Genomic DNA, 24871 nt, shown 5'->3' with positions numbered 1-24871 from the left:
AATTGTATACCCTTTGTTAAGATTCCCAAATAACTAATACAATCTTTTTAGAAGTGAAAGCAATTATTTTTTTAAAGTTCTCCAGAGCTGGGCATGGTACCTGTAATCCTAGCACTTGGCAAGCTGAGGCAGGAGGATGGTGAGTTTGAGACAAGCCTGGGCTACACAGTCAGACCGTGTCACAAAACCACAAAAGCAAAAATTAAGCAGAACCTGAAAGGGGGTGGGGGTGTGCTCAGTGACAGAGTGCATACCTGTATGAGGCCCTGGGTTCCATCCAGCACAAACACACTGACCTATGCACATGTGCGTGCATGTTCACATACACACACAAATGGATTTGATTTCAAATGATGGAGCAGAGAACAAAGGTTTAGGAGAAGAAAATAATGGCTATTTGTTGATAAATTGAAGGCAGATGACCAATCCATGAAGTCTACTATCATTCAATTTCTGTGTAATTTGGAAGCTCTCACTTTTTAAAAAAAGGCCAAGAAAAAGAAACTACTCAATGTCAAGTGTTTTATCAGCCGGCATGGCTAACAACAGATTTTTGGGTAAAAGGGCTCTAGCTCTAACAATCTGTGACTTTGGACCTCAGTTTACTCACCCAAGTGTAGTCTTTGGAAGCCCAGCAACCCCGGACCTACAAAGGAACTTGAGGGCATAAGGAACACAAGGGCTTAACCACAGGGCAAAGTACACTTCAGCCACACCTCTGACACCTGCAAGTAGCTAGGAACACTGATCTTTCTATACCTTTTTCTTTGGGGGAGGGGGGGGATGGTACCAATACTGGATTTTGAACTCAGGGCCTCATGCCTGCTTGGCTTACCTGCTTGAGCCACTTGAGCCACACCTCCTGGCCAGCTTTTTGCTGGCTATTTTGCAGGTGGAGTCTCCAGGACTTTTCTGCCCAGGCTAGTTTCAAGCCATGATCCTGTAAATCTCTGCCTCCTGGATAGCCAGGATTACAGGTGTGAGCTACAGGCATCCACTCTATGACTTTCTTATCTTTAAAGTGGCATTCCTGAGCTGCCTAGCAAGCCAGAGGCCCTGAGTTCAAACCCCAATACTAACAATTTAAAGTACTATGGCATTGCTATGTCACTGGTGGGAAAGCGAAATAAAATACGTAAAGGATATGGCATGGTGATCGATAACAAATACTGTTTTTCATGCTCGATTTCTCTATTGTTTTCTTCCAGAACCAGTGCTGTTTTAAGTCCAGCATCTGGAAGAGCCGGCAACCTCAGTAACTGAGTTCCAAGCGCACTGCAAGTGCGCGCCCAGCGCCCTCGCGCGCCCAGCCGCGGACCTGCCGCGGGCGCCGCCCCGCCCACCATCGCGCGCGACTGCGCGGAGGCTCCGCCCCCGAGGTTTGTTGTGGTCGGCGCGTCCCGCTCTCCGTTGGTGGCGGCGGCGGGACCAGGTCGCGTCGCCACCATGGCGGTACGACAGGCGCTGGGCCGGGGCCTACAACTGGGTCGGGCGCTGCTGCTGCGCTTCACAGCTAGGCCCGGCCTGGCCTACGCCTGGGGGCGCCCCGGCCCGGCGGCAGGCTGGGGTCGCGGAGGCCGCCCCGGCCGGGCCGCGGGACCCTCCGCTGAGCCCGGCGGGCTGCGGCTCCCCGGCCGCTACCGCTTCTTCCGTCAGTCGGTGGCGGGGCTGGCGGCGCGACTCCAGAGGCAGTTCGTGATGAGGGTCCGGGGCGCGGGCCCTAGCGGCAGAGCCGTCTTTCTGGCCTTCGGGCTGGGGCTGGGCCTCATCGAGGAGAAGCAGGCGGAGGGCCGGCGGGCCGCCGCGGCCTGTCAGGAGATCCAGGTGAGCCGCGGGCGGGGCGGGCGAGGGCAGGGAGGGGCCGGGCTGGAGCTCGGGGCGGGGCCAGGGGCGTGTCCTGAACCGAGGGGGCGGAGCCAGATGCAGGGCGCTCCTGGGGACTGGCCCTGAGCCAGGCAAGGGCGGGAGCTCGCTGGACTAGGAATAGGGCATGACTGGGAGGCCACGGTGGGTGGGGGCGAGGGGGACCGAGCTGCCAGCCGCTGGGCAGCTGTTTCCGCTTGCTCTGAGCTTGGGACGCGGGGGCGGGCCCTGAGCCTGGAGGGGCGGGGCTGAGACCAGGGAGAGAAGGTAGACGGACCCCGCCCTCGGCGGGGGCGGGAACTGGAGCGGTCCTGAGTCTGAGCGGCCGGACTCTGACTGGGGACGCACCCTGAGCCCGGGACGGGTGCGCCTAGAGGCGGGGCCGGGCCGGAGCGAGCCGTCCGGCGATTCCCGCCGCTAGCTCCAGGCCCTACCGGGGTTCTGAGGTCTGCAAGCAGTTAGGAACACTGCCTCTTCATTACCTTTTGCCTTTTCCCAGCAACCCGGAACGCCACGCTGGTCTGGGGTGTGAGGGCAGGCCTGAGCGCAGGGGGGCGGGGCTCGAGGCGTGGCCAGGGCCGGACCCTCAGTTGTGAAGGGTCCTCGGCCCGGCTGGTCTGGGGTCTGAAGCGAGGGGGCGTGGCCGGGAAGGGGCGGGGCCTTGAGCTAAGGAACCGGACGGAGGCAAAGGCCGGTTTCTAGACTGAGCTAGACATTGCTTGGAAATCACCAATTCAGGTTGATTTATTTCACCATTCCTAATAGCCTGATACGATGCCAATGTCTCCCTTCCTTACACAATGTGTTGAAAGATAAGCTGTTCGTTATAGCTCCAGAACACCATGGCAAGTGGTTTTGTCTCAATTTTCTTTTTCTTCCTTTCCTCCTCCTCCTCCTCCTCCCCGTCCTCTCCCTCCCCCTCCCCCTCCTCTTTTTCCTCCTCCTCCCCCTCCTCCTCTTCCTACTCCTCCTCCTCTTCCTTTTCTTCCTCCTCCTCTTCTTCCTCCTCCTTCTTTCCTTTCTCTTCTTTCTCCCCTGCCCCTTGTTTTGGGACAGAATCTCACTATATAATATAGCACAGACTAGCTGGTACCTGGACTTGAACACAGGGCCTAGGTGCTAGTCCTTTGCTTTTGCTTAAGGCTGGTGCTCTACCACTTGAGCCACACAGCTTTACTTCGGGCTTTTTGCTGCTGAGTGAGAAATAAGAGTCTCATAGTCTTCCTTGCCTGGACCAGCTTCCAATGTCAATCCTAATATCTTAGCCTTCTAAGTAGCTAGAATTACAGACATGAGCCACCAGAACTGAGGTCAGACTAGCTTTAAACTTGCAGTCATCCTGCCTCCACTTCCAGAGTGTTTGGATTATGCATGTACCACCACACTGACAGATTCTGTGTAAACTTTCTAAAAATTTACTGACAGCTGAATCAAACACTTGAGTAGTCATACACTTATCCCTTGAGGCCACTGTCATCTCCAGTTTATGGAGTAGGACTCATTCAGTGAGGCAAAGTGATTTGCCAAAATCACGGCTAAAAAAAGGCAATGCCTAATATGTGGCTTTCCAAAACCTGAGCCACAGTTTTTCCATGTTTAAGTCTTTGACATAGCTGTGATCAGCAGGAAGAAGCAGCAGATCTAACTAACATTTAATTAGCCTGGGTAGTATTATTACTAGTGACAAGATATATAGATGTACTTAGGCTTTTTAAAATACTTCACTCAGTGATCTCTGTTTCTGCCCTACCAAAGTCATTTACTTACGGTAGATAAACAGAACCAATAGGGTGTGTATATTTATAGACAGAGTTATTTTAAGGACTTAGCTCAACATGGACTGGCCAGCAGGGAAGTCTGCAGATCCAGGGAAGAGTAAGCACTGAGGTTGAAGTCTGAAGGCTGTTGGATGCCAGAGGTCAAACTTTGTCCTAGGGTTTGGATCCTTACTGAGTAAATGCCACCCTGCTTTTTACAGATCAGGGCTGAGGTAGGAGGATGGAGTGAGGTGCCCAAGGACACGGCAGGTTAAGGAACAGGCAGCCTCTCCCATGTTTCCTGGTTTCCAGCCCAGCTCTTGTTCTTCATAATTGAGCTCTTGTTAGTTTGGGGTGACTGGTGACACCTAGCCTAGTCCCCAGTCCTGTCCTTGTCTTAACTGGCAGAAGCTAAGGGTGGGAAATTTCACAAATCCTACTTAAAATTAAAGAGGCTTTTTTTCTTCTTTTTCCTAAAATTGACCCTCCTTAGCTTACCATTCATCACCCTTTTCTCACATTTCCTGTCTTAAAAATTTTTTAATTAGTTACCCATTACTTTTATACTTAAAATTTAAGCATTTTGTTTCTTTTGAACAAAATTAACCAATCTGGCATATCAAACCATTACTTTTATACTTAAAATTTAAGCATTTTGTTTCTTTTGAACAAAATTAACCAATCTGGCATATCAAACTGGAGTCAAATCCTGGCTTTTGCCTATTCAAGACTGAGCCATGTAAATAAAAAGAACTCTGTGGTGTCACATACCTGTAACTACAGCCCTCTAGAGACAAAGACAGGAAGATCCTGAGTTCAAAGTCAAACTAGATTACATAGGAAAACCCTATCTTTAAAACTAAAAAATAAAGCATAGGTATATATTGCAGAAGAGGAGATACACATGCCATATAACATGAGTTGTTCAGCATTACTAGCCATTTGAGAAATGCAAATTCCAAACACAATGCAATGAGCCAGGAGCTTGTGGCTTATGCTTGTAATCCTTGCTACTTAGGATGCTGAGATCTGAGAACTGGAGGGAAAGTCCCATAAGATTCAGCTTCAATTAAATAATAAAAAGCTGGAAATGAAGCTGTAGCTCAAGTTGCAGACCTCTTGCCTTGAGTAAAATAGCACCAGGCTTAACACACCAAACAAACAACAAATACAGCAATGATTAGAATCGCTAAAATAGTGGCAATACCAAATATTGGTGATGATGCAGAGAAACTAGTAACATAAAAGGAAGGTTATTTGATAGTTTCTTACACATTTACCATACTACCCTGTCATTGCAATCTTGGCATAACTACCTGGAGAAATTAACACCATGTTCATCCCTAGAATTTCTCACACACAAAAAGAAGGAACTTATTCTGACACAATGAACCCTGAAGATAAATATGTATGATTCTACTCCTAAGAGCCAGATTCATAGGGTAGTCAGATTCATAGACAGAACATCTAACAGTGGGTACCAGGGGCTGAGGGAGAAATAATGAGGAGTTATTGTTGAGTAGATGTGGAATTTTAGCTTATAAGAGGAAAATAGTCCTGGAGATGGGTGAGAGTTATGGTTGCACAGTGATATGAATGTACTTATTGCTGCAGAACTCTACATTTAAAAATGGTTAAAATAACTTATGTACATTTGCCACAATGTAACTATAAGTTTTCTAGAAAACTACACAAGTGATTGCAAGCAGTATTCATAATACTAGATATTAATTATCAGCCTATATCATTAGTGAGTGCAAGTTATACAAACTCTGGCACATCGATAATGAGATGCTGCTCAGTAGTACTATACTACTAAGAATGAGATTGGTTTTTTTTTTCACTTTCCATTTAAAAATAATTATAGAATCACAGGAAGTTGCACAAAATAGCACAAACTACTCCTTGTACCCTTCCAGCTTCCTCTAGTGGTGACAACCAGGAAACTAGCATTAGTACTCTGTTAGCTAGACTTTACTCACTTGACACCTCCTAAACACACATTCCACTATAGATACAGGCAGCCACCTAAATGAACATCAAGGGTTCATGCTTCCCTGAAAAGCGCAGTTGCAAGAAGTTATACAGTGTATATTCCATGCCTAAAAGGTGGAGAATAGATTGAGGTGGCCAGGAGCAGAGAGAGAGGAAGATGTTCTGCAGTGAGGGAGCAGTTCTGCCTCTTTATTGTGGTGGTGATCACATGACTCTAAAATGGATAAAATTCACAGGCCTACATGTGCACATTCATGTACACGAACACATACATGCTAATGCACGCACATACACACACACACTCACTGGTGCACAGTGTTGACCTATCTGATTACAGTGAAGGAACAGAGTATAAGAATGATTGTTCTGGGGCTGGGAAGGTGGCTCAGTGGTAGAGCGCTTGCCTTGCATGCATGAGGCCCTGGGTTCGATTCCTCAGCACCACATAAGCAGAAAAAGCTGGAAGTGGGGCTGAGGCTCAAGTGGTAGAGCGCTAGTCTACAGCTGAAGAGCTGAAGAACAGCGCCCAGGCCCAGAGTTCAGGCCCCATGACCGGAAAAAAAAAAAAAATGATTGCTCTGAGGCTCAAGTGGTAGAGTACTCACCTTGTGCTTAAGAGCGCAGGAATAGCACCTAAGCTCAGAGTTCAAACCACATGACTGACCAAAAAAAAAAAAAGAATGATTGTTCTGAATAATGAGACTGACAGGATGGCCTGCATCTGAGACAGTCAGATCGAACGTGTTGGTTGTTATGGGCTCTTGCCCTTGTCATTGGGAGTCCTGCCTCACTCTACCCCTCCCTCTCTGTCTCCCCAAGGTCTTTAATAACGCCCTTGTCTCACAGGACATTTTTTTTCCTCCCAGGCAATTTTTACCCAGAGAAACAAGCTGGTGCCTGACCCACTGGACACACGACGCTGGCAGGGCTTCCGGCTAGAGGACTATCTGATTGGACAGTCCATTGGCAAGGGCTGCAGTGCTGCCGTGTATGAAGCCACCATGTCTGCATTGCCCCAGTATCTGGAGAAAGCAAAGCATGTTGGGCCTTTACCAGGGAGAGAACCAGATGTGGTCCCACAAGATGGGGAGGTGGGGGCTCCAGGAGCCTCTGCCTTTCCCCTTGCCATCAAGATGATGTGGAACATCTCGGTAAGGATGGATGGGACCTTGTCCATCTTTGTGGATCTGCAAGTACATAGGAAAAGATGCAGGCTCTCCACAGGAAAGGAGCCCATGTGGGTAGCTTTCTCATGGTCTTGGGTGAGCATCTGAAGCTACAAATGTCAAATTCTAACCACAGCTCACCATTTAGCACCCGAAGAGTGGGCTGAGTCTGTGATTCTTTCCAGCAAGCTCCAACATGGCCACCGATTGTGGACAGTACTCTAACCTAACCTCTGGCCTCTGACCTGTTGGCTAGTGCACTTAAGGTTAGACATATGGGCATCCTGTCCTTCTCTCCCCTCCTATGGCCTGTCTCCCTAGAGAGGAGAGGCCCACTTAGAGAACCAAAGTTGCTGTCATCTTCCTGCTTTTAGTTCTTGAAGGACCCAAAGCTTTGAGAGATTGTGGCGTATCCCCCGATGCCCACAAGATCAATGCTTTCTGCCATCTTACCACTGCAAAGATGACTTTACAAAACCAACTAAAGCTTAGTGTTTTTTTCTCCTGCCCAAGCATCCATTTAAGGCTAAGGTGACTGGCCACAGGAGCATATGTTGGACACTAAAGAGCAAAACAAGAGTTTCTTGTTTGGATTTGGGTGTGAGGTTAAACTGTTACACTCCAGGCTGGGTTAATTCCCAATGAACAGCCAAATCCTCTGCCTCTGAAAAATCCAGCCATAGGCCAAACTCCCACTGATGAGTATGGCAGATGTGGCAGGACTGTTGGTTGTAGGCCAGGCTTTATAGGTCCTGGGAATTATTGGTAATAAAGTGAGGAAAATCTCATCTTTAGGGGATGAGAAAGGTTTCCCTGTCGTCCCATGCAACTTAATTCAGAGGTTATTCCTTGTATTCTGGCCTGTGTACTAAAGGGAGCTGGTACGATGAGACTTAACTGACTTTTGAGCTGGCATTGACCAGAGGCATCTGTGGCAGGAAGAAGTGTTTTGTGTTGGCCTGGCTTCTCCTGCTCTGTGCACCTTGGTTGCCAAGAGTCTGATGTTCAGAAGCTCCTCTGAGTTGACACAGGTAGCACATCCACCTCATATTCTCAGGAAGAACTAATTTGCTGATTCAGAGGTAATCTGATCTTGAAGGTCAAAGCCATTCCAAGGCAGCACTGTCCTGGTCCAGGTCTTAGGCAGGACTTGAATCTAGCCATTGCATGCCACTCTGTAACCCTGGGGGACTTATGGGTGTGTTCCAGGCTGGCTCTTCCAGTGAAGCCATCTTAAGCACAATGAGCCAGGAGCTGGTCCCAGCTAGCCGAGTGGCTTTAACTGGAGAGTATGGAGCAGTCACTTACAGGTAAGCACCCCATGCCCACCAGAAAGACTGTGAGTTCTTTTTTTTTTTAACCTATAAAATGTCATTTAATGTGTATTACAGATGGCCAATACAAGCTCATTAGGTAATTAGTCCTTCCATAGTTCTTTTTATACTCATATAATGTTTTGACTTGTTTAAAAAAAGAGAGAGCGTGAAGTCTAGTCCAATAAATTCATATACACCAGTTTGTATGGTTTCCATTTTCAGGTTTACAAGATAAAAATATATACACATCTAGGGGTTAAACCCTGATCAAAAAGAAATTACTCATTACCTTATTTATGTAACTATAACCCCTCTGTACATTACCCCTACAATAATTTATTTATTTATTTTTTTTGTCGGTCGTGGGGCTTGAACTCTGGGCCTGGGCGTTGTCCCTTAGCTCTTCAGCTCAAGGCACGCGCTCTACCACTTGAGCTACAGCGCCATTTCCGGTTTTCTGGTGGTTTTATTGGAGATAGGAGTCTCACGGTCTCTCCTGCCCGGGCTGGCTTTGAACCGCGATCCTCAGATCTCAGCCTCCTGAGTAGCTAGGATTACAGGCGTGAGCCACCAGCGCCCGGCACCCCTACAATAATTTTTGTTGTTGTTGTTGGTTGTGAGGCCTGAACTCTGGGCCTGGGCACTGTCCCTCAGCTCTTCAGCTCCAGGCTAGTTAGTGCTCTATCACTTGAGCCATAGCACCACTTCCGGCTTTTTCTATTTATGTGGTGCTGAGGAATCAAACCCAGGCTCACTCATGCAAGGCAAGCACTCTATCACTAAGCCACCTTCCCAGCTCCAACCCCTACAATAAAACTTAAATAAAAATAAAAAGGTAATTACTTTGAAAATACACATATGCATCTCTGAGCTATCCAAAGACTTTTTTTTTTTTGGTCGGTTGTGGGGCTTGAACTCTGGGCTTGGGTGCTGTCCCTGCGCTCTTCAGCTCAAGGTGAGCACTCTACTGCTTGAGCCACAGCGCCACTTCCAGTTTTCTAGTGGTTTACTGGAAATAAGAGTCTCATGGACTTCCCTGCCTGGGCTGGCTTTGAACTGTGATCCTCAGATCTCAGCCTCCTGAGTAGCTAGGATTACAGGCATTACAGGATTACTGGCGCCTGGCAAGATTTTTTGTCTTTTTTTTTTTTTTGGCCAGTCCTGGGCCTTGAACTCAGGGCCTAGGCACTGTCCCTGAGCTGCTTTTGCTCAAGGTTAGCACTCTACCACTTGAGCCACAGTGCAACTTCCAGCTTTTTCTCTTTATATAGTACTGAAGAGTCGAACCAAAGGTTTCATGCATGCTAGGCAAGCACTCTACCACCTAAGCCACACTCCCAGTCCAGACTGGGTTCTTTGAGAGCAAAATCATCACCTGTGTCCCTGGCACTCAGCACAGTGTTGATTGTGCTGACTGGATGATGTGTGGGGGAAGTGGATAATGGAGCTTGGGAAGATTAAAGATCATCTGACCCTAACTAGTGATGTAGCTGGCTTATTCACAGTGAAGTAGGGGAGAAGGCCATCCAATCGCATCCAATTCAGTATGCTGGAAAAATCCACCCAGATGCCCTAATTCCTGCAAAGCAATGTGTGGACACAACGCCACCTAGCGGTACACACATGTGCTCTGTCCCCACAGTTGGGAACACTTGCTGTACACCTGACAGAGCCAAGAGATTTGGGGATTTTGGTTTTGTAACCAGGCTGTCATGTCAAACCTGATATGTAGCCATGGTTAGCCTTGAACTCAAGATCCTCTTGCTTTAGCCTCCTGAGTTCTGGGATTACGGTTGTGCCCTACCACATGTGGCTGCCAAAGCAAAAGTAGTCTTTTCCCCAATAGTTCTCAATGCAGAGTAGAGTCCAGGAAAGTGAGTGCTAAAGTAGCCTGTGCTCAGGGCAGAGGTCCCAGGAAGGGTGTACAGTAAAGCAGGTTCTCAGAAAGGTGTCTCCATTTGTGCAGCTTTTGGAAAGTGCATAGGCATGACCTGGACACAGGAGAAAAGGGAAGCGCATGCAGGTAGCAGCCTGCCCTTCAACTTTACAAACCTCTGTCCCCAGAAACTGGTTACAGAGAGAATGCGTGCACTTACTTTACTATTTGAACCCCACCAGGCAGAGGGGGACTGCTGTCATGCTGGCTTATTAGATGGGTGGTCCACAGATCTCAGTTCTGTTGAAAGCAGGAAGGCAGAAATAGGAACTTAGGAGACTGCAGACACCCTTCTTGGGCTTTGAAGGCTCCACTCTCACTGAGTCCCTGGGAGCAGGAGCCAGAGTGAGCTGAGACAAGAACATTGCCTGGCCTTCCTTGCACTTTATGGATCCACCTCAGTGGCCCCCTGCTGGATGCAGCATGGCTCCTGTCTCTAGGCCTTTGGGCCAGAGGAAGAATGGCTACAGCTGAAGGCTGTCAAGGCCCTGGCAGGCACCATGGCAACTCTGAGTTAGCATGTGTGCTGTGTATGTTGGGGTAGGTGTTTGAATTAGACCTGCATTCTGCAGGGAGAACAGCCAACCTACAGTCACATGCATGCTCAGTCATAGAGGAACCTGTGCAATTCAGGATGTCAGGGGAAGGGAGGCTCAAATGGGAAAGAGATGAGAAATGAGGGGGCAGAAACAGTGAGGGGGAAGAAACAGTAAGGGGAGCAGATCACAAAGGCTCTGGAGCCTGAGGCCCAGGAACAGAGGCTAGGTAGGAATGCCCCCAGAGTGTGTCAGGGAGGAGTTTCTTCCAAGACCCAGCAGCTATACAGTTAATTTATCTGCCATAGCCACCTAGTCAGCAGACACTGAGCTGGGGCATGCCAGAGACAGCACCACGGTGCTGCTGGGGAGACAGTGGTCAGCAACACAGACACCCACACATACAGGACTTAGAACCACACAGTGATGAACACCATGCAGACAACTAAAGGACAGGACCGAGGCTATTTCACATGGAAGGTCTAGGCAGGTGATAGCAGCTCCTCATCAGGTGATGCTATCAGCACGGGAGCCTGAAGGACCACAGCCTTAAGCCGCTTGAACAGCTGCTCCTATGGCCTTTCCATTCCTGCTAACCTTTGGCTTGCTCCCTCTCTGACTCTCCATGGCTCCCTAGCCTGGTTCCGCCTCAGTGCTTTTGACTGGTAGCCTACTTCATTGTGCTCCAAATGTGCTCCCCAAGTATTCGGATCTCATGTACCCATGCCCTTGACCCAAGTGCCCATCTTTGATCCAGTGAGCTCTGGCTGCCAGGCTGGGCTTGCTACAGAAAGTGGAGCCGCCCTGCCAAAATACAACCACTGTGCCTCAGGCAGGCTATGAGGTGAGGATGTGCTTCCCATACAAGATGCAGGGCAAGCAGGTGATATTACTACCCCAGCTGCATCTATGTCAGGGATATGAATGAACTTGAAAAAATAAATCAGAAAGCTACCATGATGACCTGATCCTTAGGGGAGCGAAAACAATGATTTGGTGAACATCCCTCTTCCACTAGACTAAAACGTGAGCCTGTTCTCTACAAAGCTCCATAGCCTATTAACATGGAGTCTTGACGGTGTAAAACAGTAAACAGTAGAATCAGTACTATAGTAGCCAATATTTGCTGGGTACTTGTTCTAATTGTGATTCCAGCCTTAAGTGGTATGTTACTACCTGATTCTCCTTTTGGACTTGGCACTGAGCCCAGAGAAGTAACTTGGCTGACTTAGAGAGGCAGATTTGAAGTTCAAACTCAAACTGCTTCCAGGGTCTCTTAACCCCTGTGTTCTGCCATGTGGGATGATGGCGACTTGTGTGAATGATAAGTTAGGTGGACAGACAGGTGGGCTAGGAGTCATCCCCATTGGGATTTTTGCCTCCAACCCCAGCTCAGTAGCTGGAACATGGCACAAATAGTAACTATTGGTAAACAAGTACAGAATAAATGCTGGTATTTGTGGCAGCCTTCGCTGTCTTTCTACCTGTCATCTCTGATAACTGGCCTCACCCATTTCTCCCATTTGGCTGAATAGGAAGTCCAAGAGAGGCTCCAAGCAGCTGACCCCACACCCCAATATCATCCGGGTTTTCCGCGCCTTCACCTCATCGGTGCCACTGCTGCCAGGGGCCCTGGCCGACTACCCTGACATGCTGCCCCCAAGTCTCCACCCCGAAGGCCTAGGCCATGGACGCACGCTGTTCCTCGTAATGAAGAAGTAAGTAGCAGAGAGGCTGGGAAGGTGGCTCAGTGGTAGAGCACTTGCCTTGCATGCTCGAGTCCCTGGGTTCGATTCCTCAGCACCACATAAGCAAAAAGAAAAAAGCCGGAAGTGGCACTATGGCTCAAGTGGTAGAGTGCTAGCCTTGAGCTGAAGAGCTGAGGGACAACGCCCAGGCCCAGAGTTCAGGCCCCATGACCGGACCCAAAAAAAAAAAAAAAGTAAGTAACAGAGGTACAGTAGAACCTGGAGCCACCTCACCTGGCTGGTCCCTACCTCAGAACTTCCAGAAAGAGTAAAGCATGCAGAGAGAGGGCAGCAGACAGAAAGCAGTCTCCCCTTAGGATGGTTTATCATCTTCCAGGACACACTTTCCACCTGGTGCTTTTTCAGCACATTTGGCTGCTCCTTCTCTGTGGCTTGTGTCACCCTCTATCTCCTAACTGGTGCAGCATGACTGTCAGTTGAACGTGTGGAGCCCTCTTCTCTCAGTTCCTCCTTTCAGGATGGTGGGAACAAAAAGGATATATGGGGGGAATTGAAAAGCTCAAGAAAAGAAAAAAGGCCTAGTAATAGTAGTGAATGTGGTGCTAGGGATTATTGCTGCATGACAACCAGAAATCCTATTCCCCTCCTGCCAGCTACCCCTGTACCCTGCGCCAGTACCTTCATGCAAATGCTCCTAGCCCCCGCCTGGCCACTATGATGATCCTGCAGTTACTGGAAGGCGTGGACCACCTGGTCCAGCAGGGTATCGCACACCGAGACCTCAAGTCTGACAACATCCTTGTGGAGCTGGGTGCAGGTAGGTACTTGCTATGGCCCAGTCTTCTCTGGAAGACCTTAGGATCCTCATAAAACCCTGATGGGTTTTATGCTCGATCCTGTTGTAGCTTTTTTTTTTTTTTTTTTTGGTCTGGGCTCGAACTCTGGGCTTGGGCACTGTCGATGCACTCATCAGCTCAAGACAAGCACTCTACCACACTACTTCCGGTTTTCTAGTCATTTATTGGAGATAAGAGTCTCATGGACTTTCCTGCCTGGGCTGGCTTTGAGCTGTGATCCTTAGATCTCAACCTCCTGAGTCGCTAGGATTACAGGCATGAGCCATCAGCTCCAGGCATGAGCCATCAGCTCCAGGCATGAGCCATCAGCTCCCGGCTTGTTGTGGTTTCTTTAACTATATACTCCAGAAACAGACCTTCCCTCTTTCTGATTCCTCCTCTAGGGAGTCAGGCTCTGAACAGTTCCACAGTCCTCTCTGATGCCTACTTGTACAACAGCAGCCTTAGTATTGCAGCTTTTTTTTTTTTTTAATAAAGTAAAAGTGAATTGAGTGAAGTAAGCCAGGCCCAAAGAAACAAAGGTCCCATGGTTTTTCTTATTTGCAATAACTAGTTATGTCTGAGTCAAGCAGAAAAGGTCAGATAAGTTGATGTTAGGGGAATGAACCCCAAGATAAGTATTCAGATGTTTTTTTGTTTTATTTTCTTTCATGCAATTGTTTCTAACATACTTATAAGATGATTTCTTTGTTGCTTTGTATGTCCCTCCCCCAAGGTATTAACCCATGCTTTCACTGTATTTGATGTTGGGATAATTTGTGGAGGGGAAGGGAAAAAACAAATCATTTAACTTAGGGATACAGGTGGACCCATTGCAACAATGAGATGTACAAGTCGTTATGTCAAAAAACGAACTTTACAACTTTGGTGGGAGGTGGGGGGAGGATTGGGTGGGGGGAAGTATGGGAAGGGATGAGAAGGGGAAACAAAGAAGAGGCAACAATGCTTGATAAGAAATGTACTCGTTATCTTGCCCGTGTAATTGTAACTCCTCTGTAAGGTATTCTCACAATAAAAATAAATAAAATAAATAAAGTAAAAGTGAGGGGCTAGGAAGGTGGCTCAATGGTAGAGCGCTTGCCTTGCATGCCTGAGGCCCTGGGTTCGATTCCTCAGCACCACATAAGAAAAAAGAAAAAAGCCAGAAGTGGCGCTGTGGCTCAAGTGGTAGAGCGCTAGCCTTGAGCTGAAGAGCTGAGGGACAGCGCCCAGGCCCAGAGTTCAGGCCCCACGACCGGGCCCAAAAAAATAAAAAATAAATAAAATAAATAAAGTAAAAGTGAGCTGGATTTAACTCAGTGGCAAAAGTAATTCAGTAAAAACCATGCAAATGGAAGCCCGGCTGCCTCCAAAAGTAATGAGCTCCCAGCACGGGAAGTGCTCAGTAGAAGCCACCTGCCTCCCCACTTTAAAGACTCACATCTCTGATATTTTGCAGAGGAAGTCTGAGGCAAAAATCCAGGGTCTTTCCCATGTTATCTGCACTCACTGAGCTATATCACCAGCCTTTGTTTAAAATGAAGTTGTTTTCTTAAGACAAGGTCCTACTATGTAGCTCATACTGGTCTTGAAGTTTTTCTACATAACTTGAACTTGAGATCCTCCTGCTTCTGCCTCTCACATAATGTCTGATAAGTTATTAAAACTAGATTTAAAACAAATACGCAGCTAAGTGACTAAAGGAACCGTATGGGTACTTTTACAAACAACTTATTCCTAAGGCATTGTTAGATTTCTTGGAGCTTCAAAATCAAACTCAAAATTCCTAGTATGTAAAGGCTCTTGGAAATCACCTGAGCCAAGTCCCAGTTCCTCTGGTCTTGGGACAGGTCTAGCTATCATTTAGGTGGAACTAGACTCCTCACCCAGTCCTCTGTGTGAGCTTTTGTCTCTGGGAGTCACTCCGTTCTGTGACTGGCCCTCCTGTTCAGCTCCTTGGCGAATCAATTTCCACTCATAGCTTGACCTGTGCATCTGGGCACCCAGCCTGTTAGCCCAGTTCACTCTCTTGGTGGTGGCTTTCAGAGGGACAAGGGAAGGCCTCTTAGGGCAGAATTGAATCACCACTCACCTCTGCTGCTCCTCCAGATGGCTATCCCTGGTTGGTGATCTCTGACTTTGGCTGCTGCCTGGCTGATGAGCATGTCGGCCTGCAGCTGCCTTTTACCAGCTGGTACGTGGATCGGGGTGGAAATGGCTGCCTGATGGCTCCTGAGGTAAGTCCTGCTCTGCATCTTCCACCATTAGCAGATGCTTCCACTCTGTTCCCACTCAAGCAAAGGCATGAGACAGGAGTCTTCTTCTCTGCTTTAGCCTGGCTCTCCCTCTATCCCCAAGATAGATTTGTCTGCCTCAGCTGGCCAGCCTCCACAGATCCTTCTGGCTTGAGCTTTAACTCATTCAAATTCTGGGTCTCTGGGGACACATTAGCCTCTGGCTTAGGTGACACAAACAGCACCTGACATCTCATCCTCTGCCTCCTGAGCAGGTGTCTACAGCCTGTCCTGGCCCCAGGGCAGTGATTGACTATAGCAAGGCTGATGCCTGGGCGGTAGGAGCCATTGCATATGAAATCTTCGGGATCGCCAACCCCTTCTATGGCCAGGGAAGGGCCCACCTGGAAAGCCGCAGTTACCAAGAGTCTCAGCTCCCTGAGCTGCCCAAGATGGTGCCTATGGATACCAGGCATCTGGTGAGGGCATTGCTCCAGCGAGAGGCCAGTAAGGTAAGGCCAGGCCTTGAGGGGACTGTGTGTCTGGGGAGCTCCACATTGTCTGGACAAGCAATACAGTGCCTGGCATACATGGGTAGGTGTAAGTACAGGAGCACACAGAGAATAAGCCAAAGGAACTGGCCTCCAAACCATTACTCAAATTCTAGCATAACACCTCTTCTTGGCTTCTTTATTTCAGTGCTGAGGCTAGAGCCCAGGGCCTCGAGCATGCTAAGCAAGCATTTACTGAGCCCCAACTTCAGTCTTCTCCTTGGCTCTTTTAGTTGCCTCAAAAGTTACTCAGAGGGCAAAGGGTGATTTTTTGAGAAACACACACAGCATATGGAAACAATTGAGATCTAATCTGGCAGGGGAATTGGAAGATATTTCAGAGAGCAGATTTGGACGCTATGAAGTTAATATAAAAAATCATGAAGGGCCAGTCTGTTGGAAGTTGCAACTGGAGCAGTAGGTCTGATTCAGTGACTGTAGCAAGGACAGACAGGCCTGAATTTTAATGATGCAAATGTCTGTGTGTGTCAGCTGAGGGAAGCCTATCAGGAGGGAGAGGTGGAGCAAGAATAAGGAAGGGAAGGCCTTGGCATGACTGTGTTAAGAATGCCATGTGGACTGAGGGCTTGGCCAGGTGTTCTAAACTCATCCTCTTGATGTTGCAGAGACCATCAGCACGAGTAGCTGCAAATGTGCTCCACTTAAGCCTCTGGGGTGAACATATTCTAGCCCTGAAGAACCTGAAATTAGACAAGATGATCGGCTGGCTTCTCCAGCAATCAGCAGCCACTTTACTGGCCAACAGGCTGGTAGGGAAGAGCTGCCTGGAAACAAAGCTGAAGATGTTGTTTCTGGCTAACCTAGAGTGTGATTCACTCTGCCAGGCGGCTCTCCTGCTCTGCTCGTGGCGGGCAGCCCCATGACACTGTGTGTCACTGATGTGTTACTAAAAGGACTTGGCAGCATGTGTCATAAAGGTGTGTGGATGCTATGGGAGCTCACTGGGAGTGTTAGAATCAGGAGACAAGCAGACCGAGTGTGGGGCTGGTCAGCCAAAGAAGAGGCCTCGGTTTGGCAAACAGAAGGAACAAGTTGATTCAGTTTACTCTGTAGCCACTAACTCTTAAATTCTATAATCTATGTGGACTTAAGTTCTTCGCCCTGCAGAATCAAGGGATGGCTCTAGATCAGAAGTTGGCAAACTCTGTGGAAGGCCAGGTAGTAAGTAAATCAAGTTGTCGCAACTACTCAACTCTCCTGAAGCATAAAGCAAGCTAAGCAAACTAGTGCTGTGTTTCAACAGTTTTAATTGTGGACCCTGAAATTGGAATTTTCATATGTCATTTTTCTAACCACTTAACAGTGTAAAAACTACTTCAAGACTGCAAGTGGCAGGCCACTGTGGTCCACACAGGCCAGTTTGCCAACCTCTGGTCTAGATGAATTCACAAGACCTAACCCTTAAAACATTAGGTCCCTGTGCATTACCTCACCTTATCTTCAGCCCTGTTCTGTCCTCACAGACCTCCCACATTGAATGACTGGGCTGAATGGTCAGATCTGCACCTCAGAAGGCAGACCAGGTAGTGAGTAGCTATGGGGACAGGGAGTATTTGACCCTAGAATGGATCAGCCATGGCCCCAGTAGGCATGCTCTACCTGGTTGAGACAAACATTTGTGCAGGGTAGTAATTCAGGGATCATAAAAATCCACAGCAGACCCTGACTGCCTCCACAGTGGCGCATGGCTTCTGGAACGGCTGGGGCACTGGGATAATGCTTCCCTCCCAGCTCCTCTAGCCACTGAACTCAACCTAGCACAACTAAAAAGACTGGGTGTGGGTCTAAACTTGCCGATTTCCTTTCTGACTAGCATCTGTTATAGGATATGTGAGATTAAATACACATTTACAGTGCACAGTATATATGTATGTGCTGAATATTTGGCTTTCAGAATGATCTTTATGCTCTGGGCATGAGAAGAAGAGACTTCAAAATTTTACACATGCTTTTTAAGACTACAACCATGGACTATAGTAGTGAGCAAAAAATTATTTTCAGCCATGCTATGGTTCCAGCACCCTGAGGGTATCAACAACTTTAGCTGCTGAGAAGTTAGCATGCAGTTATTTCATAGTTAAAAGACAATCTTTCAATCTTTGCAAAACTGGAAAAAGCAACTGGTAGGCACTGGTGTCTTACCGTCCTCAGGAGACTGAGACCCTAGGACTAAGGTTTGAAGCCAGACTCAATAAACAAATTTGAGATACTCATATCCATGAAAGCTGAAAAGGGAGGTGTGGTTCAAAGTGGTAGAGTGCCAACTGAGCGAAAAAGCCAAAGGAAAGAGGTCCTGAGTCCAAGTAAGTCCCAATGCCAGCACACATATGCATGCGCATTCACGCACACCCACACACAGCAACCTGCTAATTTGTATCCAGTCATCTCAGAACAGTGTCCCCACCTGACCACAAGACAGGGCCAGCATTTCTCTTTATTTTAGATTAGAAAAGAAAGTGACAGCACGTGTGAAAAACGCTTCGCAGCAACTCAAGGTAGAAAAACTTACATAAAAATTGATTCCCCAACCCCCACCCCTTGGTACTCAATGCTGCGTTCCACGCTGAGGTAAGGCTGTGCCATTTCCCATGACTTAAAAAACAACAACAAAACATCTTGCCCTAATAAATCATGTGCCACTCTGCTGTGTGAAGTCCTGGCCTCCGGCCCCTCAGTCAGATTTCTCCTTCTCCTTCATGTGTAAGAAGACGATGCTGAAGATGAAGAGCCCCGCCATCATGGAGAAGGCGCTGGCATAGTAGGGGTAGGCTGAGGGGATGAAGCGCTCATACTGCGTGTGCTGGAGTGGCCTCACTGACACCTGTGGCAGGACAAAGTTGGCAGGTCCTGGCCACTGGGAGGCCTGAGCGGGGCACGAGCCAGCTAAAATCACAGTGCCCTTGCTTACCTGAGTAGAGGAGTACAGGTGTGTGTAGCCAAGCCGGTTGTAATCTACTTTAAACTGGAATACACCATACACATCCGGCAACTTGAACTGGACACTGTACTTTCCACCTGGGGAGGAAGCAACACACATATCCAGGAGAGTGCTCAGCTGGGCCTCATGGAGCAAGCACAGGGCAGAGCTGCTCCCTGTGGCCCACGCTGGCAAGAACTGCATTTACCTTTCCTCTTCAAGAAGGTCCTCACAAAAGGATCAATGCGGACAAACTCCAGCTGAATGTCATCACCATCAAAGGGGACCCACTTGCCATTGGAGAGTTGCTCAATCACGATGCTATACTCCTGCAATAAAAGGCTGGCTCAGCCAGGAGTGACTGGTGGGGCACAGACCTGCAAGCAGGGCTGCCTTAATTCTTAATCTCTAGACAGGACAGTGACTTCCAGGAGTCCTGCAACCTGGAGAAGCCTTCACCACCTTCCCTGAACGAGGCTGATCACACAGCTGGCAGCATTTGTGCAGAGTCCATGGGGGCCCAAAGCACTCTATTCCCTGTGTGGGCTTTGGCAAGCGTGCAGGTCTCCCCATTGTCTGCCTGCCTGACTGCCTCTCTCTTCTCTGGCCTGACAATTCCATTCCTGAGCCCCAACTGAAATGTGGCTTCTCTGGTACATCTGACTTCCCAGGTGCACACCACCTCCCTGCATCCCTCCCACCACCACCCATGCCCCCCACTCCCCCCCACCCCCGCCCCCCACCCCAGTGTTCCCACAGCTGCATGCAGCTCTTCAAAAGGAGGCCTTGTGTCAGACTCAATTCTTCAAGCAGCTTTCTAGAAGTAGAGGTAAGGAATCATCCTATACTCTGCAGTCTGACATCAAAATGTTCAGTAAATGTTTCCAAGCTGAGTAGATTCAACTTGGCAAAACCTTGAGGCCTCCTTCCCGAGCGCTTACCACTAGGTCAGTAACAGTGTAGGCGTTGGGGGGGGCTTTCTCGCCCACACGATGATGGGACACAGGCCCCACACGGAGTACACCCTCCTCCTTGAACACCCAGCGGGACAAGGCCACAGCTAGCTCGTAGTTGCCTGTTTGGGAATGCCTGCAGGAGAAAATAAAAAACTAGGGTCCTGGGCCACAATTCTCCCTCACAGGACACAATAGGCCACTGAATGGAAAAAGAAAATGATGAAAGAAGCAGGCAGTGTTGCTCTCTCTGGGTGTCATCCGCACAGTAAATCACAGGCTTTTGTTCTGTTTTCTTTGGTGAGCCTGAGTTTGGAACCTAGGGGCTCATGCATGCTAGGCAAGTGCTTTACAACTGAGCTGCATCTCCAGCCCTAAAGACAGTTTTCTAGAAGGAATGCTGGAGATTAGGGGGTCTCAAGACAAGTCAGCACTATCTTGAGAAGCATGAAGCACCAATACCAGCTACACAGCAACCGTCATCTTCAAGTAATTTGGAAGGCTTCTTCCTCCCCACACCCAGACAGTGAGCTGAGCCCCTACTCTACCTCTGGGCGCCAGGCGTGGCCTTCTGCACGGCGGAATTGAAGAAGGCATCGCTAAAGAAGTCCAGGGAGCCGCTGAAGATGACCCGGGCATTGTTCCTGGCCTGGAGCCCAGCAATGAGGAGGGTGTTCTTCCCCACTGCGTGAGGGTACTGGTGACAGAGGAAGCAATTAACAGATGTCACTGGGATAAAGGAAAAGCCACTAGAGCAAGAGGACAGCAGGCTAGACCCAGAGGTAGCTATGTCCCTCTCCCATAAAGGAACCAGGGGTCACACTGCTACCTGTGTGCCCATTCCCCTCAAATTGTCCATCAGCCTCAGCAAAGTATTACCTATTTCGTTCTGATTTTCAGAATACAAAAAGTGCTTTGCCGCTGGGCCCAGGAGCAGGAGGCTCAAGATGCCAAGCCCCTTACCTGGGTGATGGGCTTATCTGGGAAGAAGGAGTAGGAGGTTGAGGATCCTGTGAGGATGTCCAACACCAAGGGATTGTCAGGATCGGCCACCATCCTGCAGTGTGAAGAAACAGCGGCTTGACATTTACCCAGAGGCTGACTCCAGGGACACAGGGGTCCTGCGGGCTCTTTCCCCAAGAACAAAGCCCCCAAGAACAAAGCCTCTTTTTATAGTCAAACACTTACCTCTCCTCTTTATTACTCTCACACATCCTCTAGAGGAGGAACATCCCCCAGTAACTTTAAATTTGGCTTGATTTCCCCAGAAAGAAGGTGGCCCCTTTTCCCCCCAAGTTTCTGTTGGCCTGATACTCACCCAACTCCTCGGAAGAGGATGGGGTTTAGAGATGACTTCCCAACAATGGTCGGGGCCTTCAGTAGGTTCTCTGTGTCAGCCACGATGAGCGTGTGCTGCAGAGGGGAGGGGAAGGAGTGGCCTTAGGAAAAGGCTTCCCAGGCTAGGGAGCTCAGAGCCAAGCTTTGCTGTTCATGCCAGAAACCTGAAAGGTGACAAGTCTGATTACCTGGCCAAGATCTGAGACATCATAGTTGTGATGGTCAATGACAGCCGTTTTCTCTTCATCAAACTCGATCCCACACTCGCTGCCCAGCTCCCGAAGAGGGTCACCTGCAACACCCAAGAAATGCCTGGCTAAGCACAGATGGTGGGCCCAGCCTAGCAGTATATAGTAACCTGGTCAGGCACACCTAGTGTCCTACAGTTTCATTAGGCTGGGCATGACTTCCAGGGGTGAGAATCAGAACTCTCTCCCTCCATAAACCAGTATGACCCAGCTCTACAGAACCCCTCTTTGCAGCATAGCCAATGTTGCCCTAGACATGACTAGACCACAAGATTCCTCCAGTCCTTGGCAACACTCCTCCCAGACCCCGCAAGAAACCCACCCACTAGGATCAATGCAAGTTTAAAATCTGTCACTACTGAAGAGAGGAAAGCAGCCTGGGCCAGACTGTGGAGGCAGGCCACCAGCACACGGGAGAGGTCACGCTCCCTGCTCTGGGCATCTTTGCAACCTTCAAAACCAGAAAAAGCCGGGCGCTGGTGGCTCACGCCTGTAATCCTAGCTACTCAGGAGGCTGAGATCTGAGGATCGCGGTTCAAAGCCAGCCCGGGCAGGAGAGACCGTGAGACTCCTATCTCGAATAAACCACCAGAAAACCGGAAGTGGCACTGTAGCTCAAGTGGTAGAGCGCTCGCCTTGAGCTGAAGAGCTGAGGGACAGCGCTCAGGCCCAGAGTTCAAGCCCCACGACCGACAAAAAAAAAAAAAAAAAAAAAAAAAAACCAGAAAAAGTGGAAACCCACCCAATACAATACCTTAGGCGCCATTCAATATGCCTTTCTCTACAGATAGAGCCACAAGCCAGGGTTCTCACTACCTTTCACAGAACACACAGGAGGAACTGGGGGACCCCACAGCCCTGCGGCATCCTCACTGCTTCCTGGGCCCACCAGTGCCACAATTCAGTAGTTCCCATGTGTGATACTCCCCAAGCTCCCTGGAGATCTGGAGAAAGCACTAGAACCTCCCAGGCACACTCACCAATGTCAGAGCTGGCGGCTACCAGGACACTGCCTCCACCGTCGATGAAGGCACTGATGGTCTCCACATTGATGTTGCCTCCAAAATCTGAAAGGAGCCAAGCACAGCGACCAGAAGCATCTGTCACTGACCCTTGATACTTGGTAAGGGGTGGGGGATCCTGCAGACCAGCCACAGGAAGCATTAAGTGGGATCCCTCCAGGCCAAAAATGAGAGGGAGAGTTAGCACACCATATGTGCTACAGGGCAAGCCCTCATTTTCCCACAGTGAAGATTCAAAAGAACAACTCTGATGAACTTCTAGAGATGTGGGTGAAATAGCCAAACATCTCCTAATTACATTTGTCAAACTAGAAGCACACAGTTCAGGGCACATGTAGCATATTCACCTAAAAATGCCATTATCCACTCATTATTCACAGCACAATCAAAAGCAAGGCCTGGTATGCTGCTGGGCTCCCTACAGCACATAGAATAACCCTTCACTACAAAGAATGACCCAGTCAGAAATGTCCAAAGTGCCAATGCTGAGAACCCTCTGCACAAGCAGAAGAGAAGAACATTGCCAAGATTAAACTGAGACAGCCTGGGACTGAACTAAGTAAACTCCTGAATCTTGCTGAGCCACCTCCCCATTAGAACAGGAATCCAGTGTTTTCCAGGTGCAGATCATGTGCTAAGGATCCCAATCCCTGTGCTTCTACTACATAAGACATGGAAACCTCTGGATCTCAGAGACGGCAGAGAACCCACTGGTGCATGGAGACCATGTTTGTCTACACTCTTGGGGGAATCAAGGTGCTCACAACTCACAAGGCAGATCCAACCCCTCTTGCACTCTCAGCAGATATAAGCCTTCTCCCAGGGTGCCTGAGAGGGCTTTCTGGGACAGCACTTCTCATTCACCAGGGACAGAAAAGGTGACAATGACAATGTGGAGTCACGGTTAAGTAATGTTGACTCTCAGAATTGACAGAACAGTTACTAGACTGACAGACCAGTCTAGTATGGAGTGGATTACCTTCTAAAATAGTAAAGTATAAATCAGATAACCTGAAGATACTCCTTGTACGATGAGCCCTCTGCCACACTACGGAATATCCAGCTTCAAATGGTGGGAGGGTGCTAGGGGAGCTTATTGCTAAGATGCTTTTTTCAGCAGAAGCTACATGAATTCTTAACGATCAGCTTCCACACTGCATAATGTCTTTTTCCAGCGATCCATATTAATAACAGGACAATGTTTCCAGAGGCAACCTCACCTAAGGGGCCCTGGCTCCCTAATGCAGCAGGACTTTGAGTTCTGTGTCTTATGGCAACATGTGATTCCACAATCCTTAGCTGTGTCTCCTCCCGGGGCCCATGTTAGAAATGCAGTCGTTCTGTGGCAGCGCAGTACTCGGGGCTAGCCACCACCGACACTCAGAACAAACCCGGGGACAAGAAAGCCACGGATGCGTCCGGGACCCCGGATTCCGGCTGTCGGGGCGGGGCGAGGTGTGGCCCTTACCTTCCACCGAGGGGGAGAATATGATGAGATTGTCGTAGAGGAACTCCCCATACTTAATGAGCGACAGGCTGGGATCATCGGCGGTCTTGAACGTGAGTTCAAAGCCCCGGTCTGGATGAGAAAAATAACAGATGAGCCCCAAAGCGACCCCAGCCGCCGCGCCACAGCCCCCCACCGACGGCAGGCCGGACGTGAGGACGGGGGGGGGGGGGGGAGGCACGGCGATGCCCGCGGGCGCCCCGAGGGGAGGAGGGCGGCGCTGCCCAACCCCGCGCTCACCCTCCGCCCCTAGAATCCCGTTCTCACCCCTCAGGCTCCGGAAGAAAAGCGAGTGCGTCTCCCGCAGGTTGAGGTTGTCCAGCAGCACCAGCGTGCGGGGGCCGCTGCCGCACACCGAGCCCAGCAGCAGCAGCAGCAGCAGCCACGAGAGGGCTGGAGCGCGGGTCACGGCGCAGGGCTCCATCTTTCCTTCCTGCCTGGGAGCCCAGCACCTGGACACCGGAAGTGCCCTGTCTACAGTCGCCCAATCACGGCTCGGAGCCCGGGAGCGCCACCCGGAAGTGATCGGAAGACTTCGGTGTTGGGCTACCAGAGCCCCGGCTTTGGCGGTGACCAGTTAACTGGGGAGCAGGTAGCACCGGCGGAAGTGCCCCGGCCCGAGGCGGATTCTCTGAGTTCTATTGGTGGAGGGAGCTTGAGTCCCCGCCTCCCCCAGAGGAAAAGGCTCAATCACAGAGAGCCAGCTCTGCTGCCGCAGCCAATCAACAAGGCGGAACGTCTATTGACTCCGCCCAGGAGCCTCTCGCCGCTGGTCCGACCCGCTTCTTTCCTGGCCCCTCGGGTCACGGTTGTCCCGGCGGGATCTGGGGTCCCGAGCCGCCTCCTCGGCCCTCACTGGTTTAGGGTGGATTATGACCGGGAGTCGAGCCCATCTCCCTCTCCGGCAGGGAGCCTGCGGGTGGGGACGGCTCCGGCCCAAGCGGGGCCCACACTGTAGATTCCGCG

General features: G+C 49.5%; 2 protein-coding genes across 2 annotated transcripts; one reads left to right on the top strand and one right to left on the bottom strand.

Annotated features, from left to right (window-relative positions):
• Positions 1–1381: 1381 nt before the first annotated feature.
• Positions 1382–17783, top strand: Pink1 (PTEN induced kinase 1). Its single transcript, XM_070037745.1, has 8 exons — positions 1382–1824; positions 6482–6766; positions 7991–8091; positions 12105–12287; positions 12932–13095; positions 15224–15351; positions 15624–15860; positions 16526–17783. The coding sequence occupies exons 1-8, from the start codon at positions 1447–1449 to the stop codon at positions 16781–16783; spliced, it is 1734 nt and encodes a 577-aa protein (XP_069893846.1). The 5' UTR covers positions 1382–1446; the 3' UTR covers positions 16784–17783.
• A 534-nt stretch (positions 17784–18317) lies between these two features.
• Ddost (dolichyl-diphosphooligosaccharide--protein glycosyltransferase non-catalytic subunit) lies at positions 18318–24379 on the bottom strand. The gene is made up of 11 exons (XM_070037746.1): positions 24173–24379; positions 23867–23977; positions 22357–22443; positions 21317–21420; positions 21109–21203; positions 20754–20847; positions 20339–20487; positions 19779–19926; positions 19046–19166; positions 18829–18935; positions 18318–18741 (listed from the first exon to the last, which is right to left on the bottom strand). The coding sequence occupies exons 1-11, from the start codon at positions 24327–24329 to the stop codon at positions 18592–18594; spliced, it is 1323 nt and encodes a 440-aa protein (XP_069893847.1). The 5' UTR covers positions 24330–24379; the 3' UTR covers positions 18318–18591.
• Positions 24380–24871: the final 492 nt, after the last annotated feature.

The sequence above is a fragment of the Dipodomys merriami genome, unplaced genomic scaffold, assembly GCF_024711535.1.
Source record: "Dipodomys merriami isolate MVZ:Mamm:240054 unplaced genomic scaffold, mDipMer1.0.p SCAF_28, whole genome shotgun sequence".
Classification (NCBI taxonomy): Eukaryota; Metazoa; Chordata; class Mammalia; order Rodentia; family Heteromyidae; genus Dipodomys; species Dipodomys merriami.
Note: the sequence above shows the minus strand (reverse complement) of the source record. Positions and strands in the feature narration are given on the sequence as shown.

What these genes read in the sequence shown, in the direction of transcription:
- Pink1 (XM_070037745.1), top strand. Translation starts at nt 1,447, where the DNA reads ATGGCGGTACGACAGGCGCTGGGCCGGGGCCTACAACTGGGTCGGGCG. An exon ending in CGGCCTGTCAGGAGATCCAG is followed by an intron (nt 1,825 to 6,481) that starts GTGAGCCGCGGG and finishes TTTTCCTCCCAG; the next exon opens with GCAATTTTTACCCAGAGAAA. An exon ending in CTGTTCCTCGTAATGAAGAA is followed by an intron (nt 12,288 to 12,931) that starts GTAAGTAGCAGA and finishes CCCTCCTGCCAG; the next exon opens with CTACCCCTGTACCCTGCGCC.
- Ddost (XM_070037746.1), bottom strand. Translation starts at nt 24,329, where the DNA reads ATGGAGCCCTGCGCCGTGACCCGCGCTCCAGCCCTCTCGTGGCTGCTG. An exon ending in ATTCTCCCCCTCGGTGGAAG is followed by an intron (nt 22,444 to 23,866) that starts GTAAGGGCCACA and finishes GGCTCCTTTCAG; the next exon opens with ATTTTGGAGGCAACATCAAT. An exon ending in ATCCTCTTCCGAGGAGTTGG is followed by an intron (nt 20,848 to 21,108) that starts GTGAGTATCAGG and finishes TTCACACTGCAG; the next exon opens with GATGGTGGCCGATCCTGACA.